The sequence below is a fragment of the Xenopus laevis genome, chromosome 2S, assembly GCF_017654675.1.
Source record: "Xenopus laevis strain J_2021 chromosome 2S, Xenopus_laevis_v10.1, whole genome shotgun sequence".
NCBI lineage: Eukaryota > Metazoa > Chordata > Amphibia > Anura > Pipidae > Xenopus > Xenopus laevis.
The window spans coordinates 163,169,074-163,190,255 of record NC_054374.1 but is presented as its reverse complement, the minus strand read 5'-3'; the positions used below and the strand labels follow the sequence as shown (position 1 = coordinate 163,190,255).

At 40.3% G+C, this 21,182-nt stretch overlaps 1 protein-coding gene across 12 annotated transcripts in view; it reads left to right on the top strand.

The window, feature by feature from the left end:
• picalm.S (phosphatidylinositol binding clathrin assembly protein S homeolog) overlaps positions 1–21,182 on the top strand; it is a 110,748-nt gene that overhangs the window by 35,099 nt on the left and 54,467 nt on the right. For all 12 annotated transcript variants that reach the window (XM_041584610.1, XM_041584609.1, XM_041584615.1 and 9 more), the window contains exons 4-8: positions 5,682–5,784; positions 8,114–8,207; positions 14,271–14,382; positions 16,289–16,395; positions 17,725–17,766. In XM_041584610.1, coding sequence (XP_041440544.1) covers positions 5,682–5,784; positions 8,114–8,207; positions 14,271–14,382; positions 16,289–16,395; positions 17,725–17,766 — 458 coding nt within the window. The remainder of the gene's footprint in view (positions 1–5,681; positions 5,785–8,113; positions 8,208–14,270; positions 14,383–16,288; positions 16,396–17,724; positions 17,767–21,182) is intronic.

Sequence of the window (21,182 nt, the reverse complement as noted above, 5' to 3'; positions counted from 1 at the left end):
TTTATGCCCTCTATTAGAATTGTCTGACAGCGCTTGTTCCAGTGCTCTCATATGACATTCAACGAGGGCCGTTTTGGGTGTTCCTGCCTGTTTCAAATGCTAAAAACTATTTAAAAGTACACAAAATCACACTCTGTGCCATTGCCTTGAGAACATTAAAGGGGAACTACGGTGAAAATGAAAATTTAATATACACTTCCTCATACTGAAATAAGAAGCTTTCTAAATACAATTGATTAAATATTCTGCATTGTGTCTGAAATTCTCAAGTTTATCTTCACTATTCCTCTCTCAGCATCTTTTTCTCTTCATTCTCTCTTCATGCAGCAATTGGGTGTCAGATATTCATTGACAGTTACATCCAATATGTCTTATATGCCTAGAAGATGTATTAGAGCTCACTCTATTAAAATCCCCAGACATCATGTCTCTCTACATGCAGGATTTGTGCAAAAGGCTGTTAATTTGTTAGATTTTGTTTGTACTGGAATCAGTTATTTGAGTGAGCTCTAATTCATCTGCTAGGAAAGGAAGCCCCCCTATAAGATATATTGGATCTAACTGTCAGTGAATATCTGACACCCAACTGCTGCATGAAGACAGAATGAAGAGAAACAGATGCCGAGAGAGGAATAGTGAAGATAAACTTGATTATTTCAGAAACCATGCAGAATGTTTGATTGTATTTAGAAAGTTTCTTATTTCAGTATGCTGAAGCTTATATTAAATTTTCATTTTCGCAATAGTTCCCCTTTAACAAAAAGAAATGTAAAAGTAAGGACAGAAGAGTCTCCACAGACACATATGTAATAAAAGGCACTAAGTCATTTACATTAAGGGTGATTAGTGGGGTTTTATTTATTATAAGGCCGCAATAATGAATTGGACTGAAATGCTGTAGTTTACGAGGTGGAACTGCCAATATACAAAGACTTTTTTTACCTTGGCTCCAGCAGGGAGAAATGTCAGAGTGGGCAGAGAAAGGACTTATAAATCCTTACATTTTCTGTTAACTTGTGGTTGGTACAGAGGAGTACCCCTGCTGGCGTAGTATTATGACATTTCTTGGTACAGGCTACAAAGAGCAGTGTCCCTGTTATATAGTGAGCCATATAGAGCCTACTTGACTTGTCATGCTATGCCACATCCCATTTCAGCATCTTTATAGAGTTATAACACAATAGGAGGGCTGTGTTGGCCATAGACCTAACAATTCCAATCATTCCTGGTAAAAATGTTTACAGGAAAGATCCTTCATTTCAATACACGCGTGTAGAGCTGAATGGTTAGATGTACAGGGAGAAACAATAGAATTCTACCTGTATCTGTTGATTCAACACTAACAATGGGCAATGAAATAAAATCCAATTTTTACTTTCTTTAATGAAAAAGAAAGCTATCTCCAATATACTTTAATTAAAAAATGTGTACTGTTTTTATAAGAAACCTGACTGTATGCAGTGAAATTCTCCCTTCATTAACTGCTGTGGATAGGAATTATCAGACGGTCCCTAACTGCTCTGCAGGGAAACAATCATACTTATGAACAGCAGGGGCAGCCCCCGCCTTACTTCCCAGCCATGCAGAACTGAAGCAGCTTTGTTTGTTTCCCTGTAGAGCAGTTGGCGACTGTGTAGAGATTTGTATTGGATTTTATTTTCGCCTTTACATCCCCTTTACTGTTTCCAGCTGCAGGGACAAAGATCATGGAGCCAGATTTAAACAGATAAACTGGGATTCTATGTAGAGGATTATTTTGCTGCAGCCACTGGTTCTGCAGAGTTGGAGAAAGTTTGTATTAAACAATACAAAAACTATAAAATCCACATTAGATTACATGACAACACAGGACCCAGTGCAGTCTGTATATTCTGATTATTAATCAGTCTTGCTGTATTGGCTTCTGGCAGATATTATTTGACTTGTGCTGTTTTGATCATTTATGACAATCCCTAAGCAGCCCAGACCACACTGAGCATGTGCACAGTCTTGGTCTTGCAAAGATGTATAACAGTTACAAGATGGTGACCCCCTGTGACCAACTTTGAAAGCATAAATCATTTGTTTGATTAGGCTTGTGGTGCAGTGAGTTCATGTTTATGTTTAGTATACAAAATATTACTTGCCTTATTCTATGTTAGACTTTACTTCCCCTTTAAAGTCGCGTGATCAAAATTTTCAAGCCAGCCGGCTCAACGAGCTGACCGAAGTCTTCTACTAGTATCGGTCGGCTTGTCTCCCACCATACAAGCACTGAATATCGTGCGAAAATTTGCTTCGTACAATAGTATCGGTGCGTCTGGGGCCTCCTTTAAGCGATCGTGAAGCTTGTAGCCAATCTGAGAGACAATGGTTGATTAGACAGGGATAAAATAAAGAAAAGGGAAAATAACAGGAGCCTCGTGATCAGAAAACCTGAAGAGGAACACAACAATCTCTTTTAGCAAGTGTTTTATTTTTAAAGTTATCTTAATCTGTTTTTCAGTAAGTGCGATATTTATAGAATAAAGTCAATTTTGAATTGATCCACACTCAGAGCCTGTTTATAATATGAGCAATCCCCTGGGTATGGGATTGAGATGTATTTCTCTGGAATCCACCTGTCCTTTCTAGTGCTCTGTATTCTATCCACAGAAGATTAGATCCTTCATTCATCTTTTTCATTTTTTTTTTTTTGTTATGAGGTTGGGGCCCCCCGTATGGCTATATTTAGGCAAGAGCACAGTCTATATTATACCGTACTGGGCTACCGAGTCAGTGTTTTTGTATCGAGCAGCAGGCATGAAGTGAGCCTTTTCATTTGCCTTTTTGAATGGTTGTTTAATTAGCAGAATAAATTCAGCTACAGGGGTGTTAATGGGTTTTACTTTCTACTCGACATTATTTGCAGTTCTGTGGTGTTGCCATTGTCATATTGATTTGCTATTTTCTCTTAGTACACTGTTCTATTGCAGTTATAAATTGGGCAGGATTTTAAATCCTTAAAGGAGAACTAAAGCCTAACTAAAGAAGTAGCTGGAAATGTTGTACATTATGATTTGTGGTTCTGTACCAGCCCAAGGCAACCACAGCCCTTTAGCAGAAAAGATCTGTGTCTCCAAAGATGCCCCAGTAGCTCCCCATCTTCTTTTCTGCTGATTCACTGCACATGCTCTGTGCTGCTGTCACTTACTGAGCTTAGGGACCCACTCACAATATACAGTACACATAGAATAGAAATGTCACAATATAAGGCTGATTAGTAATTAATACACATAATTACTACATGGCAGCACAGAAACCAGTGCAATTAGCATCAGAATTGAATAATCAGCAAACCTGTAGCATCAGCTTATATTACAGGGGAAGCTCATTTTCTGCTGGATAATTAGTGACGAGCCCTAAGCTTAGCTTCTCAACAGCCAATCAGAGCCCACTGAGCATGTGAGTGTCACAGACACTTTCCAAGATGGTGACCCCCTGTGACAAGTTTGAAGTCCTGGATCATTGCTGCTATTGACAAGCTCAAACTTTAGCCTCGTGCAATAAGTTCACTATATAAAATATGCCATTTTTAGCTGCATTAATTTTAAGGGTTTAGTTCTCCTTTAAAGGAGAACTAAACCCCCCAATAAGAAAAGCACCTACTTACTACCCTAGGTAGTTCCCTCTCCCTGCTCCCCCCCATAGTTAGTTACCCCTGAAATTGCCCCTAAGAGCTTGCTCACCTATCAGTGCAGAGTAAGTGCTATGGAGCTCATGGGCTCTTCGTATTTCTTCCGGTCCTCTTCCTTCCCTTTGGCAATTTACCGCACTAATAGGGCATGCGCAGTTGCTACGAACTGGAAGACTGCACCAGGCTCAAATATGGCTCTTACTTACAGAAGAAGACTGGAGATCCGGGAGGTGAGCTCCATGAAGACCATTTGAAAAGTTTCTTAGAATTGGCCATTCTATAAAATACTAAAAGTTAACTTAAAGGTCAACCACCCCTTTAAAACCTTTTACGTATCAAATTGCATAAAATTGCATTTTTGTTTAAAGGGGATGTAAAGGCAAAAAAATAAAATCCCATTATTATAAATCTATCTCCAATATACTTTAATTAAAAAACCTGTATGCTTGTATGCAGTGAAATTCTCCCTTCATTTTACTTGCTCTGTCTGCTGAGGTTAGGAAACTCCAGACAGTCCCTAACTGCTCTGCAGGGAAACGATCATATTTTCTAACGGCTTCCCAGAACTCAATCAGCTTTGTTCGTTTCCCTGTAGAGCAGCCGGTGACCGTGTAGAGATTTGTATCCACAGACCCAGTACAGTCTCTATATTCTGATTATTAATCAGTCTTGCTTCATCAGCTTTATGGCAGATATTTGACTTGTGCGGTTTTGATAATTTATGATGATCCCTAAGCAGCCACCCATACCTCACTGAGCATGTGTACAGTCTTGGTCTTGCAAAGATGTTTAGCAAAGTTTCAAGATGACAGCCCCCTGCGGCCAACTTTAAAAGCATAAATCATTTGTTTGATAAGGCTTCAGTTGCAGTAAGTTCATGTTTATGTTTAGTATACAAAATACAGCATTCAACAAGATCGTAATTGTTACATCTATGACCACCTTAACACTGAACTTTACTCCATTTTTAAAATGTAGGGAGAAAATGTCATTTAAAATGTCGTTTTTGCACCATTTTTATGTCGTTTGTGTCTGTACACTGTCTTTCTTTCACCAAAATATGAAAAGTGTCGGCTGAGTCGGAATTTAGGCGGATTTCTGTTTGTGAATATGGAGAAAGTATTTTACTCCAGTTTACCACCACTTTTACTCAAAAAATGGGCTCTCCCCACTTTTGTGAATCCCCCCCCCACATATGTCTAATAATGACTTATTATAAAGTGCTGTTAGTAGCGGTTTGATCCCTGCTACAGGTAACTGGAAGTAAAATGGCATATGTATCATGCCTTTAAAGGACCAGTAACATCAAAAAAAATTTTAAAAAAAATTCGCTAGCATACCACGAAAAAACCCACCAAGACCTATTAAACTTTAAAATCGCAAAGCCTTTATTATAAGAAATAACTTACCGAAACTCCGCTTGCGCTCCTCTTCAGAAAAAGTGATCTGGCAATCCATCGTGCGGTGCTCGATTTCTCCTCCCTGCCTTCCTTATAAGAGATAACCAGGGAGGAGAAATCGAGTGCCGCACGATGGCACTTCGCCGTGTCGCCTTTTCTGAAGAGGAGTTTTGGTAAGTTATTTCTTAATAGATTTTAAAGTTTAATCAGTCTTGGTGTTTTTTTTCATGGTATACTAACAAATTTTTTTTAAATAGTTTTTTTGATGTTACTGCTCCTTTAAAGCAGTGAGCATTTTTCCCTTTACAAAGCAAGTCAGAGGGGTGTATTTATTAACATTGAAGACAAGCGTCACTGGAGATGTCCGTAGCAACCAATCAGCAATTCGATGTGATCTTTTACAACTTAGAAAACAAAAGCAGAGATCTGCTTGGTTGCTACAGGCAACATCACCGGTGATGTTTGTCCCTAGTGTTAATAAATTTGCCTCTAAATGTGTTGCCGGATAACTGCATGTGATCACATGATGCAACTACCAGTTCTAGACCAAAAAAAATTGTTTAATTTGGACGTGTGTGTGTGTGGCTTCTGCAGCAATACCATAAATACCAGAATTCTCTCTCTAGGATACGACATGTCTACATTTATTAGACGCTACAGTCGGTACCTGAATGAAAAGGCAGTTTCCTACAGACAAGTTGCTTTTGACTTCACCAAAGTAAAGAGAGGGTAAGAATTTTTATTATTTTCTATTACTTCCCCCTCCCCCCACCAAAAGCCCCCCCAAAGCTTCCAGGCATTATACTCAAGTGAAAGGAGAACTATACCCCTTAAATGAATACTTCAGCATCAGATAGTTTATATCAAATTATGGCATATTAATGAATCTTACCAAACTGGTATATATACTTAAAGGATAAGTAAAGCTTTAAGTTAAGTGAATGTGAAATTGATGAGGGAGCTATTCTAAGAATTTTTGTACCGTTAATATGAATGAATTGTGTTACAACAGCGCCACCTGATGGTCCGATTCCCACCAGTCTGACCATCAAGTAGTCAAGGAAGTTGTCAGGAGAAAGAAAGAGGCTGATGTTCTTCTGCTTAGGAAATATGTGAGAAAGGTTTCTAATTTTATTCCTAAGCAGAAGAACATCAGCCTCTTTCTTTCTCCTGACAACTTCCTTGACTACTTGCTGGTCAGACTGGTGGGAAACTGACCAGCAGGTGGCGCTGTTGTAACAAAATTCATTCCTAGTAACTACATATATCCCTTAATATCTTGAAATAAAAAAAATAATGAATGTACAAAAGTGCTTATAATAGCCCCCTCATCAATTTTACATTCACTTATTTTAAAGGTTTACTTCTCCTTTACGTAATTATTGCCCTTTTACATCTCTTGCTTTGAGCCACCATTTAGTGATGGTCTTTGTGCAGCCTCAGAGATCACCTGACCAGAAATACTGCAGCTCTAACTGTAACAGGAAGAAGTATGGAAGCTAAAGACAGAACTCTGTCTGTTAATTGGCTCTTGTGACCTAACCTGTATGGTTTGTTTGTGTGAACTGTACGATCCCAGGGGATGGCCCTTATTTTTTAAAATGGCAATTTTCTATTTATGATTACCCAATGGCACAGACTACTAGAAAAGTATATTATTATGAAAATGGTTTATTTACATGAAGCAGGGTTTTACATATGAGCTGTTTTATGTGATATCTTTTTATAGAGACCTACATTGTTTGGGGGGTATAGTTTTCCTTTAAAGGAGAACTCACCCCCTCTACCATAAGCCCCCCCTTAAAGGAAAACTATACCCCCAAAATGAATACTTAAGCAACAAATAGTTTACATCATATTAAGTGGTATATTAAAGAATCTTACCAAACTGGAATATATATTTAAGTAAATATTGCCCTTTTACATCTCTTGCCTTGAACCACCATTTTGTGATGGTCTGTGTGTTGCCTCAGAGATCAATTGACCAGAAATACTGCAGCTCTAACTGTAACAGGAAGAAGTGTTGAAGCAAAAGACACAACTCTGTCTGTTAATTGGCTCATGTGACCTAAAAAGTATGGTTTGTTGGTATGTTTGTGTGCACCGTGAATCATACGATCCCAGGGGGCGGTCCTTATTTTTTCAAATGGCAATTTTCTATTTGATTACCCAATGGCACATACTACTAGAAAAGTATATTATTATGAAAATGGTTTATTTACAACTGCAAATGAGCAGTTTTATGTGATATCTTTTTATAGAGACCTACATTGTTTGGGGGGTATAGGTTCCTGGCCTCTCCGTCCCCGTGATGTGCTTTAGTGTAAAAAAAAAAAACCCTTTTAAAAATTCTCACCCTTAAATGCAGAGAAGTTCCCGGTCGCCATCTTCCGGATCTTCATGTAGTCTTTGGGTCCCTTCAAATCTGCTTCAACTGCGCATGCGGAAATCGGCGATGAGACACGAAGACTACACGAAGATCTGCAGGATGGCGACTGCGAACTTCTCTGCGCTTCTCTGTATAAGAGGTTGAATTCCCCTTTAAGAAGAATGAAATTAGTTAAGTAATTAAGCGGCAGATTTATTAAGGGTCAAATTGTAAATTCGAATTTTCGAACTGGATTTTTGGTCAAAACTCAGAAATTAAAGTTGGGAATGATTCATCGAAATTGATTATATTTGGACCCTGGGAACAATTCAAATTCGCCACCTAAAACCTGACGAGTTCGTGTAGAAGTCCGTGGTAGAGGTCCAGGGACCCATTTGAAGATGTTAATAGCCTTCCAAAACTAGATTCTAGTTTAGTTGAATTTGATTCTAATTGGGTTCCAGTTTTTGGGTCGGAAATACTCGTTCGAGTTTTAGACTTTCGAGTTTTTTCTTAAATAACCTCCCATCTGAGTTCTGAGTACATTCAAATTTATTAGAGTTTAAAAAAAAAAAATGCACATCAACGGTGATGTCTCCAGCAACCCCATTGCCTAAAGTAATCTGTTGGCATCCAAACGTATATATTTTTGGGCTTCCTTCGCCAACCCCATGTTGTTTTCCTCTCTAGGGCTGATGGAGTGATGCGGACAATGAATACAGAAAAGCTACTAAAGACAATGCCCATTATACAGAACCAAATGGATGCACTACTTGATTTCAATGTAAGCATATAGCTTATTCACCTTTAAGTATCTTATTGAATTGCCTGTTCTTGGCAACCTTTCAATTGGTTGTTTTTTATTGTTTATAATTTCTGAATTGTCTTCCTTTTCTGCCTCTTTCCAGCTCTCAAATAGGGTTCACTGACTCCAACAGCCATAAACATATTGCTCAGTGATGCTACAACTGTATTGTAATTGTTACTTTTTATTACTCAGACCCCTACTATACATATCCCAGTCTCTCATTCAAACTACTATTTAAGTTGCTAGGGTAACTTGGAACTAGCAACCAGTTAGCAGCTGAAATTCAAAACTTTAGAGCTGCTGAACAAAAAACCTAGATAATCCAAAGACCACAAAAAATGAAGACCAGTTTGTGTCAGAATATTAGTATACAATATACTAAAAAATTAAGACATGTTACGACCTTCTGTGTTACTGTGGCTCAGCAGCAGAAAAAAGAACACATTTTGAGAACATTTGTATAGTGGAAACTTGCCATGCTTTGTTGTAGTCTTATCTGTAAGGTGTACTCTCTTCTCAAGGTCCCAGGGTCCTTCATGCATCTGCTCAGTCTCCTTTGGGACCTGATATTTATTCCACTGTCTAATGCTGTTCCCTTGCCGTGTTTATTATGCATACAAACCTTTTATAGAACATCCTGTTTCTTAACCCCAAATGTTGCTGGACTACCACTAATACCATATTTATTCTGCAGAATACTTTACCATACCTGAATAAACCACTCTAGACACTGTCTATTTGTTTAAGATAGCAGCTGCCATATTAGCTTGGTGTGACCACTTCCTACCTGAGTCTCTCCCTGCTCACTCATAGCTCTGGACAGATTACAGCAGGAAGGGGAGGGGGAGAGGAGCAAACTGAGCATGCTCAAGCCCTAGCCCTGGAGGTTTAAGCTGAAAACAGGAAGTCTGATACAGAAGCCCATGAGTACACAATAGAAGGAAAGAAATGTGCTGTTTCTTTTGACAGAGGACTCAGAGCAGCATTACTTTCAGGGTTTACTGGTGTATTTATATAGACCTTTAATTACTTTCCAGGTGCCTTGTTTAATATACCTATTTCCTCTCTCACTTTTTTGGGTTTTTTCTTTTGCAAAAACCTTTAGATCGTAAGCTGTTCTGCTCTGTCCCATAGATTGATGGTCTTATTGATGTATTTACAGTGCAGAGATGAAAAAAGTCTCCATTAAAAAGAAAAATAAAGAAAGAAAAGCTACTAGTCTTGTGGCTTCTAAAAAGGAAACCATCTAATTTACATTTCTGCTGTTTTAAAGATGGTGTTCACCTTTTAACTTTTAGAATTATGTAAACAATGATATTCTGCAATAAGTTGCAACTGGTCTTTATTTTTAATTTTTTTTGTGGTTTCTGATATGCAGTAGAACCAGATTTTACATTTCCCAGGGGACAGTGTCCAAACAGACACCTTCTGCCTGTATGGACCTTGCAAAAAAAGTAAATGAGATTTCTACTGTACTTGTTTAATGTTTGATTTTGGAACTTGAGCAGCTATCTGGTTGCTAGGGTCCAAATTGCAATAGTGTGAATGAGAGACTAGAAGATGAATTGCAGAGGGACCGAATAGAAAGGACATTAAAAGTAGCAATAACAAAATAATTGTAGCCTCGTGTTGGGGGTTAGTGACTCCACGTTTGAAAGCTGGAAAGTGCCTGAAGAAGGTGGCAAATTATTCCAAATCATCATCATTTGTTTATATAACACCAACAAGTTACGCAGTGCTTTACATTAGTTTATAACAAACAGGGAACAATCCGTAAACAACAAACAAGGGTTTACTGAGTACAATAGGATTATACGGCCATGCTTGCAATAGTTAACAAAGTATAGGGTTAGGGTACAATTGAGACCTAAGGATTTTAGAAATAAATTTGTGACTTATGATTCAGTTATGACCGAGTAATTAAGATACATTAAATAAGCTTCTCTAAACAGGTGGGTCTTTAGGGAGTGTTTGGAAAGAAGGAGAAAGTCTGACAGCTGGAGGCAGAGTTGTAGAGCAAAGCAGAGGCCCTAGAGAAGTCTTGGGGTAGGGGCACACGGCGCGATTTCGCCGCGATTCTGCGCTAAGCGAGTTGTCGCTGCGTTTAAGCCGAAATAGCTTTGCTAACTTTGGCGCTGGCGTCAATGCAAATCGCGGCGAAATCGCTGCGCTAATTCACACGCGGCGATTCGTTTTCTATTGTCGTCCGAAGTTGCCTCGCTGGGCGTTTCCGGGCGACAGTAGAAAAAGAATCGCCGCGTGTGAATTAGCGCAGCGATTTCGCCGCGATTTGCATTGACGCCAGCGCCAAAGTTAGCAAAGCTATTTCGGCTTAAAAAAACGCAGCGACAACTCGCCCAGCGCAGAATCGCGGCGAAATCGCGCCGTGTGCCCCTAGCCTTATAGACGTGAATGTGCAGAAGTGATGAGAGGAGAAGAGGTGAAGGTTGCATGATGGACCGTATTTGGGGATTAAAGATGAAATATAGGGAGAGGCTTCATTGTTAAGGGCCTTTTAATGTAAGTGTGAGTAGTCTGAATGTGATTCTAGAGATTGGGAGCCAGTGAAGGGAGATACATATGGGAGCAGCTGATGTTGAGCAGTGGGAGTGATGGATGAGTCTAGCAGCCGCGTTTAGAACAGATTGGAGTTGTGAAAGGTGACTTGTTGGAATACCTGCGAGGAGTAGGTTGCAGTAGTCAAGCCGGAAGATAAGAAACTGGATAAGTGTTTTGTTTGTGTCTGAACTGAGATGTGGTTATATTCGGGCAATGTTGCACAGCTGTATACAACAAGATTTTGCAAGTGTTTGGATGTGTGGCAAAAGAGACAGATGAGAGTCTAAGATGATTCCTAGGCAAGTATGTCTGTGTGGTTGAATGAAAGGTGATGTTAACTGTGAGTGAGATCTGAGGGACTGTGGAAGATTTTGGTGGAAATACGAGTTCTGTTTTAGAAAGATTCAGTTCCAGGTGGCGCTGAGACATCCAGGAGGAGACGGCAGGTAGACAGTCTGTAACTTGGCAAAGGACAGCAGAAGAGAGCTCAGGAGTAGACAAGTAGAGTTGGGTGTCATCAGCATAAAGTTGATACTGAAGTTTTCCTAGCGAAGTTGTATAGAGTGAGAACAGCAGAGGGACTAAGGCCCCCATACAAGGTCCTATAAAAGCCGCAGACAGATCTCGTCAGCAGCTTATTGTACCGTGTGTGGGGCCATCCGACGGGCTCCCCTGATCGATATCCATCTAAAGATGGTGCCCGTGAACTCCGATGCCTGAATCTGCACCGAGGGGTAAGTAAAGGTGGCCATACACTGAGAGATCCGCTCGTTTGGCGATGTCGCCAAACGAGCGGATCTCTCCCCGATATGCCCACCTTGAGGTGGGCAATATCGGGCTGATCCGATCGTGGGCCCTAGGGCCCAATGATCGGATCCTAACGCATGGGAAACGGGGGTCGGATCGCGTGACCGCATCAACGAACAGATGCGGCCGCGATCCGACGGTATTTTTCGTCCCATCCGATCGAGATCTGCCCGACTTTCGCCCAGATCTCGATCGGTGAAGCCCGTCGGGGGGCCCCATACACGGGCCAATAAGCTGCTGACACGGTCTGTCATCAGCTTTTATCGGCCCGTGTATGGCCACCTTAAAACGTTAGGGGCAATTGTCCAGGGTAACATTTAGGGGGGGGGGTCTATGTAGTGTAGGGTTTTTTTATCTTTAGGGTTTAATTCTCCTTTAAGTCTACTAGAAAATCCTATAAACATTAAATAAAGCCAATAGGCTGGTTTTGCTTCCAATAAGGATTAATTATATCTAAGTTGGGATCAAGTACAAGTTACTGTTTTATTATTACACAGAAAAAAGAAATCATTTTTTAAACATTTGAATTATTTGGATAAAATGGAGTCTATGGGAGACGGCCTTTCCGTAATTCTGAGCTTTGTGGATAACGGGTTTCCAGATAATGGATCCCAAACTGGATATTAATTATCATATGCCTTGGCCCATAAACACAGTAACTGACAGCAGCACAATTCTGTTGAGTTTATTTGATGTTTAAATGATTTTTAGTTGATGCTATTGAAGCTATTGAGATCCAAAAAACCCAGATCCTGAGCATTCCGGATAACAGGTCCCATACCTGCATTTGCAGTATAACTTGTTTGCAAATTATTCTTTTTTTATTTTTAATTTAATTTTACACTTTTTTTGGAAACAAACTTCCAGCCCAGGTTTAGCTCTTTTTTTGGTTGTTTCTAGGTACTGATGTTTCTCCATGTTGCGCCCCTATTCTGTGTCACCGTACCACCCCTAGTGCTGTCCCTGAACAGTTAACTTCATTTGTGCCACACAGGGTTGGGTATGAAATCTGTGCCAAGTAAATTACAAGCATTTTCCTGTGGTTACTTTGTGAGTGTTTTACCACAAACCGTTCCTGTATTTCCGGTGCTTAAGTTCCCTCAGGGAGCACAGATTTCCCATGGGCAGCAAAGCTTCCTATAATTGTCCTTTAATGGGTAGTTGATGTAAAAAGTAACTCAGATTTAATTTTTTTTATTTTAAAGTTTTATTTATTTGTTTGAACATCATCATATGTATTCAATAAATCATTAATTACTAATACAAGCATCAGTTCTATCCTTTATACATTTTCTCGGCAAGTCCGGTGTTTTAATGGAAATCCAAATGTTATTTTTATTTATTTTTACAATAAACATAATACAAATGAAGAGGGGAGGGAAAAAAAGGGGGTTAGGCCGTGGAGAATGCCCTTCATAATTAGTCATAGTTTTTCAAATATTGAAGTGTAAAGTGTCATTTTTCACCTTCTAAAGCAGCTCTGTGAGGGGGGGGTCGCCGACCCTGTAAACGGTTCTAAATTGATCCATTTCTTATCTTTGTCCCTGCTGAGCAGAATCTCTGGGTTTCATGACAGGCAGCTGTTAGACTTGCTACAATAGTTACTAATACTCCAGAGATGCTGCTGAGAAATGGATCAACTAATTGTTGTAAAATTTTAACAGTTTGAGTCTGACAGCTCAGTAATTCAGGTGCAGTCTCTAAACACCAGAGGCAGGAACTTTAAACTTAGATTTTGGGAAAAACAGTAAAAGAAAAATAATGGAAAGTAATTGAAAAAAATCTTTATTTTTGGGGAACAATCTGAAAACAACTGAACTGAAAAAAGTGTTTGGATGATGAACAACCCCCTTAATGTTGGTTTACGTGTTATTCTGCGGTGTGGCTGAGTCTAGAGTGTCAGCCCATGGGCCCCAAACTTTTCAAATTTGTCTGGGCAGCCTCTGCTCATGTATGTCAACTTATAGAGGGGGAGAGCCTCCTTTATCAGCGATTTCCATCTTTTTAGAGTAGGTGCAGATGGCAGCTTCCATGAAAGGATGATTGTTTTCCTACCTAAAAGTAGAGGAGATGCAGGAGAGTGCGCCGATACTTGTCAGGCACTATATTTTCCACCAGTCCCAAGAGACATACTTCTGGGGAACGCACATTTGGCAACTCAAGGGTTTGTTCTATAAAAGTTGTTACTTTAGCCCAGGGGTCCCCTACCTTTTTTACCCGTAAACCACATTCAAAAATAAAAAGAATTGGAGAGCAACGCAGGCACGTAAAAAATTCCTGGGGTGCCAAATAAGGGCTGTGATTGGCTATTTGGTGGCCCCTATGTGGACTGGCAGCCTACAGGAGACTCTATATAGCAGTGCACCTGGTTTTTATACAACCAAAACCTGCCTCCAAGCCTGGTATTCCAAACTAGGCACCTGCTTTGAGGAAACTGGGAGCAACATCGAAGGGGTTGGAGAGCAACATGTTACTCACGAGCTACTGGTTGGGGATCACTGCTTTAGCCCAACATTTAAACCCAGATTTAATTTGGTTTATGTGATAGCAGGAGAGAGCTGTAGGTACTGACAGATGGCTGTGAGGAATCTGTATGTTGCCTGCCTATTAATCACTGTTGAGTAGGATACAGATACATTGTGTCTTCATGCATTTCTTGTTCTTTATCTCTAGGTTAATGCCAACGAGCTGACAAACGGGGTCATTAATGCTGCCTTTATGCTCCTCTTCAAAGATGCCATACGTCTGTTTGCTGCATACAATGAAGGGATCATTAATTTGTTAGGTGAGTACAGGGAGTCCTCACGTTACATACACCCGACTTACATACAACTTACACATGACACGTGTAACCGGGGCTGTTACAGTAACATACTATGGTTTGTTTGCTTGACTTTTATTAGTATTTAACTTTAATAAACCACGTGCCCCAATCCCCTCTGGTGTGTGTTGTCTACTGCAGAGCACAAAAAGGTACCGTATATACTCGAGTATAAGCCGAGTTTTTCAGCAACCAAAACGTGCTGAAAAAGTTTACCTCGGCTTATACTCGAGTCAGCAAGATCCAGGGGGCGGCACAGCGCAAAACAAAAAAAAAAAAAGCATGACTGGCTGATGGCATTACCGTATATTAAAAACTGTTGAGGAAGGGGTGGGGCAGGCCAGTCTTCTTAGGCCGCGGCGATTGGGCCAGTACACCCCCATCCATTTTTAATGGTTTGGCCAGAGTGCAGACTGCTCTGCGCACACAATTATTGGCGTGAGCGACGCTGCGTCGGCGTGAGCGGTGAAATTTTGCCGGGTCACAAGCCTCCGAATAAACGCCAAGCAGTGGAGGTAGGTATTTCTAGTAGAACCTGCCTTATGAATTCCGGTTCTTTTTCCTTAATCCCCCTTTTAACCTCGGATGTGTCTTCAATGTGTTTGGAGCGTGATTCTGAGGCTATAGACCGTGGCCTTACATCACCCCCGCCTGGCGTCACCCTAACTTCTACGGGCCTATCTATACATACTGTAGAGGGGACAAAACTTCAGTGCTTTTGTTCAGGATGTTGTTTCCACTCTGAGTATGTTGTGTTTTGTTTTTCTACTGAAAAGTAATCCTATATATGTGTATCTATCCGATCCCCTTGCTGCATCACATGATGCTGTGTGTTGTTTGTGGATGAGAGCACTGTAGCTGCTCTGCGCTTTATTGCTGTTGGTTGAAGTGTGTGCCCAGTCTTACGAATTAGGGGTCTGAGTTTATAGGCGTGGGGGGCACATGCAGCAGCTCCAGAAAACCTGCTTTGTTAAAATCTACTTCAGCTCAGTACAGTGGCATCGGCAACATATTTATCCCAGCACTGCTAGAAGGGCAACATTCTGAGGTGTTTTCTTCTGCTAATGTATAATTGTCTTATTTTTCATGAAGCTTATTCACTACTGGTGAGCCTAAATCTCCCTCAGTTTTCTAATAGGGCAAGATAATATTGGCCATGTCCTAGAATGCATTTCTCATCCCTAGGCTTATACTCGAGTCAATAAATTTTCCCAGTTTTCTTAGGTAAATTTAGGTACCTCGGCTTATACTCGAGTATATACGGTATAAAGAAACACTTTGTTATAGGGATGCACCGAATCCACTATTTTGGATTCGGCCGAACCCCCGAATCCTTCACGAAAGATTTGGCTGAATTCCGAATCCTAATTTGCATATGCAAATTAGGGTTTGGAAGGGGAAAACATTTTTACTCCCTTGTTTTGTGACAAAAAGTCATGTGATTTCCCTCCCCATCCCTAATTTGCATATGCAAATTAGGATTCAGATTGGGTTCGGCTGGGCAGAAGGATTCGTCCAAATACGAATCCTGCTTAAAAAGCCCGAATCTTGGATTCGGTGCATCCCTACTATGTTAATACAAACATCTGTCTAAATTTAATAAGTAAATGTATATGTTTCAACTTACATACAAATCCAACTTAAGAACAAACCTACAGACCCCATCTCCTACGTAACCCGGGGACTGCCTGTGTAGGGAAACCTCAAATGTATGTAATGTTTGCTGCAATTGTTTTTGAAAGAGTAAGTACAAGTAGACTTTGTATTGTGATTGCCATTGCTCTTTATAAGACAGGATTGTTAGCAAGATTATTAATGAAGGAGGCGCGAGGAAAGGCTGCTATAACAAGGCTTCTTTCTGTTTTTTTAGAAAAATATTTTGACATGAAGAAAAATCAATGTAAAGAAGGCCTCGATATCTACAAGAAATTCCTCACACGGATGACCCGAATTTCAGAGTTCTTGAAAGTAGCAGAGGTAAATTCAGTAGAATACCTGTACAAGCTTAACTAAAGAAGTAGCTAGAAATGTTGTACATGATGTTTTGTGCTTCTGTACCAGCCCAAGGCAACCACAGCCCTTTAGCAGTAAAGATCTGTGTCTCCAAAGATGCCCCAGTAGGTCCCCATCTTCTTTTCTGCTGATTCACTGCACATGCTCTGTGCTGCTGTCACTTACTGAGCTTAGGGACCCACTCACAATATACAGTACACATAGAATAGAAATGTCACAATATAAGGCTGATTAGTAATTAATACACATAATTACTACATGGCAGCACAGAAACCAGTGCAATTAGCATCAGAATTGAATAATCAGCAAACCTGTAGCATCAGCTTATATTACAGCCAGGGAAGCTCATTTTCTGCTGGATAATTCGTGACGAGCCCTAAGCTTAGCTTCTCAACAGCCAATCAGAGCCCACTGAGCATGTGAGTGTCACAGACACTTTCCAAGATGGTGACCCCCTGTGACAAGTTTGAAGTCCTGGATCATTGCTGCTATTGACAAGCTGGAGCAGTAAGTTCAGTATATAAAAACGAGCGGATCTCTCCCCCAAAAGCCCACCTTGAGGTGGGCGATCTCGGCCTGATCCGATCGTGGGCCCTAGCCCAATGATCGGATCATAATGAAGGGTAAATGGGCGGCGCGGATCGGGGGACCTCAATCGACATCTGCCCGACTTTTGGCCAGATATTGACCGGGGAAGCCGTCGGAGGGCCCATACATGGCACAATAAGCTGCCGACTCTGTCTGTTGGCAGCTTTTATCGGCCCATGTATGGCCACCATTAGCTCTTCCTGTCCCTAATTTGCATTTGGTTCAGTATTCGGCCAAATCTTTCAGGAATGATTCCGGATTCGGCACATCCCTAATTGAAGTGCTGCACAAAACCCTCTTAGGGCAATTTTACTAAACCCAACTTCAGAATGCTTTTAGTATGCTATAAAATGGCCAATTCTTAGCAACTTTCCAATTGGTCTGCATTTATTTTTTACTGTTAACTATTTACCTTCTTCTGACTCTTTTCAGCTTTCAGATGGGGGGTTACTGACCTCATCTAAAAACAAATGCCCCCGCCCCTTAAAGCATACTTATAGCTGTGGTGTAACATCATCTGTGGCCCAGAAACAAAGCCCTAAGGGTTAGATTGTAGCCATTAAACAGAACTTCTTAGCCCAAATAGCTTGCAATCTAGTTGCTTCTCTAAATGAGCAAATCATTTCTAAAAGTAAAGTATTGCTGCTCACCTATAAGTCTTGCCACTCTTATATTTTGAACTAATTTAGTGTTTTCTCATTTCAGCAAGTTGGGATTGATCGAGGAGACATACCTGATCTTTCTCAGGTAAGACACAGTCTCTTTATGAAGGTTGTGCATTCCCACAAATCCACAACATTTAGTTTGACTTTATTGCAGTACAGTATGAGGGTATAAATGTAAACATTAAATAATGTAGGCTGGTTTTGCTTCCAATTAGGATTATTTACAGTTGTGTTCAGAATAATAGCAGTGTGTTTAAAAAAGGGGAATAAAGCTCAAAATCCTTATAATAGGTTTTATTTCCATGCAATTAGATAGGGAATATTTCACATTCTATTCCAAATGAAAACATGAAGAAAAATGGATCACATTTGTGTTATTTCTTTACAGAAAGTAAATATAAAAGGAATATTTGGCTGTTCCAAAAAATACCAGTCCCTGTATTCTTCTTTCCCAACTCATTGACTGTTGTTTTCCTTTGAATGACTGAACTAATATTGAGTTGTATAACAGTGTTTCTGTGTTGTATGGACTCTACCAACTTCCAACAACCTGTTCCACAATTCTTCTGCTTTTTTTGCTTTTGCCTCACACCCCATGTCACCCCCACAATTTTTCTGTTGGATTATGGGGATTGGGCCCCTTCATAACGTCAGTCTTGTTGGTGAGGAACCAAGTTACTGGTGTGTTTGGGGTCGTTGTCTTGTTGAAACCCCATTTCAAGGGCATTTCCTCTTGTGCATAAGGCAACATGAGCTCTTCAAGTACAAATGAAAGTGATCTAGGGTCCTGTGGTCCACTTCCTCTGCCGGTACCCAATATCCGCTTTCCCTCGGATGTAACAATCAGACAATATAAACATAAATGACCAGCGCTCAGAGACAGCTTGAGGGTAGACAAAAAGGGACAGATTGACTAATATTGTATAATTTTTAACCTTTGACTGTGCAATTTTGGGTGGTCACACACTCTATAAGGGGAGTGCTCTTACTCCTTCACCTTAAAGGTTGTTACCATCCCCTTTTATCCAAATTGTGTAAGCACAGTCCAAACAGTGTTTTGGGAATTCCTAGGTGGGTACTCACAAACGTTTAGTATTTTTATAGGCCTTCAAATAAAAAGTTGGATTTCATACACATTCTTTCCTCTCCAGTGCTCCAATAGCTCTATAGGAATGCGCTTAAAATAGTGTAAAATCCTCTTTAATAATAAAATATATATAACAAATTGCACTCACATTTCCACAATGCATTAGCGTATAAAAGTCCCCGTAGTGCTATAGTCTGGACCTTTCACAGTGCGGTCTGCTGTTAATTCGCCAGCGTTCTGCCGCAGCGGGTAGTCCTTAGGCGCCCACGGGTGATGCCACAGCCTGACGCATTTCATCTTACGGCTTTCTCAAAGCCTTTGAGAAAGTGGCAAGATGAAACGCGTCAGGCAGTGAAATTGCACTGCTATTATTCTGAACACAAGCGTATATCTTCGTTTGTATCAAGTACAAGGTTTTGTTTTATTAATACAGAGAAAAAGAGAATTGATGGATTATTGAAATAGATATCGATTAATTTGATAAAATGAAGTCTATGGGTGATGGCCTTTCCGGAATTCAGATCTTTCTGGATAACTAATCCCATCCCTGTATTTCTAAGTGTTTCAGCTTGTGTCTGTGACTGTGTCTCTCCCCCGTGGGGTTTATTGTTCAGTATATTCAGGGCCTGAAATGAGATCTTGTTCAGACTGGCACTGCTACCCATATACAGAGGGGCTGGGATTTTCCCATGAGCTGACTATTGTCACGCTAGTACCTGTATATTCCCAATGCTAGCACATAAATGTCATTGTTCTGCTTACTTGTCTTTCTGCCATAGACTGGCAGTGACTGATAGGTGGAAAGATAAAGGACTAACCAGAAAGGTTCATGGGGAAATGGTTTTTCAAGTGTTTGTCAGATCTGTTAATGGCAAGTCTGAATGTGCTTTGCTACTATAATGCACTCTGTGTAGCCAAGAAAAGGAATGCGTGTATAGCAGTTTGCAGTAAATGAAAATCACAAGCAGTTAATCTGCATTAGAGTGCTCTCCTTTTTCTCATCGATAAGAAAAGGAATGCCTTTGGCTCCTGGATCACATTCTTCCTCACCAGTGGGCCACTAGCCCATACAGAACATCCAGTTTTTTGCCCAAATGGCTGCTTTACAGCTGCACAGACGGCTAATAGTGGAGCAAGTGGAGAGGTTTCACCCATGAACACAGCTTGGATATCTTTTCTGGCTGAATGTTGATTGAATTACATAGTAACATAGTAAGTTAGGTTGAAAAAAGACACATCAATCAAGTTCAACCTGTTAAAGGAAAACTATACCCCCAAAATGAACACTTAAAGGGGACCCGTCACCCAAAAAAATTATTCAAATTCCTATTTTATCACATTAGTCAAGCAAAATGAACTTTAATTACACTATATCAATTATTTGAATCTTGCTTCCTTCAGTCTGCGATTTCAAAATTATAGCAAACAGGCAGCAGCCATTTTGTGGACACTGTTATTAAGACAAGCCTTCCATCATCTCAGAATCTTGTTTGTGCACCAGAATGGGGGACCTGATGTCCATCCCCATGTCCTGGCTACACAATTAAATGGTAAAAAGAACGGGGGAATATATGGAGAGCAGTGACATCTAAGAAGTGCTGAATGGAAAGTGAAAGTAATTGTCTGCCCCGCCTCTATGCCCATGGCATAGAGGAGTGGCGACAATATTTGATTGACAGCTGAGATTTTTAAATGAGCTTACAACAGCTATGAATGCTTTAATAAAAAATAGAAATTGGATTTCATGTTTAATTTGAAAAGGACTTTTATTATACAGATTTTTGTGTCTGGGTGACAGGTCCACTTTAAGCAACAGATCATATTAAGTGGCATATTAAACAATCTTACCAAACTGGAATCTTACCAAACTGGAATATATATTTAAGTAAATATTGCACTTTTACATCTCTTGCCTTGAGCCACCATTTCGTGATGGTCTGTGTGCTGCCTCAGAGATCACCTGACCAGAAATACTGCAGCTCTAACTGTAACAGGAAGAAGTGTGGAAGCAAAAGACACAACTCTGTCTGTTAATTGGCTCATATGACCTAACATACAGTACAGTGAATCCTACGATCCCAGGGGGCGGCCCTTGTTTTTTAAAATGGCAATTTTCTATTTATGATTACCCAATGGCACATACTACAAGAAAAGTATATTATTATGAAAATGGTTTATTTACATGAAGCAGGGTTTTACATATGAGCTGTTTTATGCAATATCTTTTTATAGAGACCTACATTGTTTGGAGGGTATAGTTTTCCTTTAACTCTTTTTTAACCTGCCTAACTGCCAGTTGATCCAGAGGAAGCCAGAAGTCCCATCTGAAGCCTCTCCAATTTGCCTCAGGGGGAGAAAAATTCCTTCCTGACTCCAAGATGTAATGGGACCAGTCCCTGGATCAACTTGTA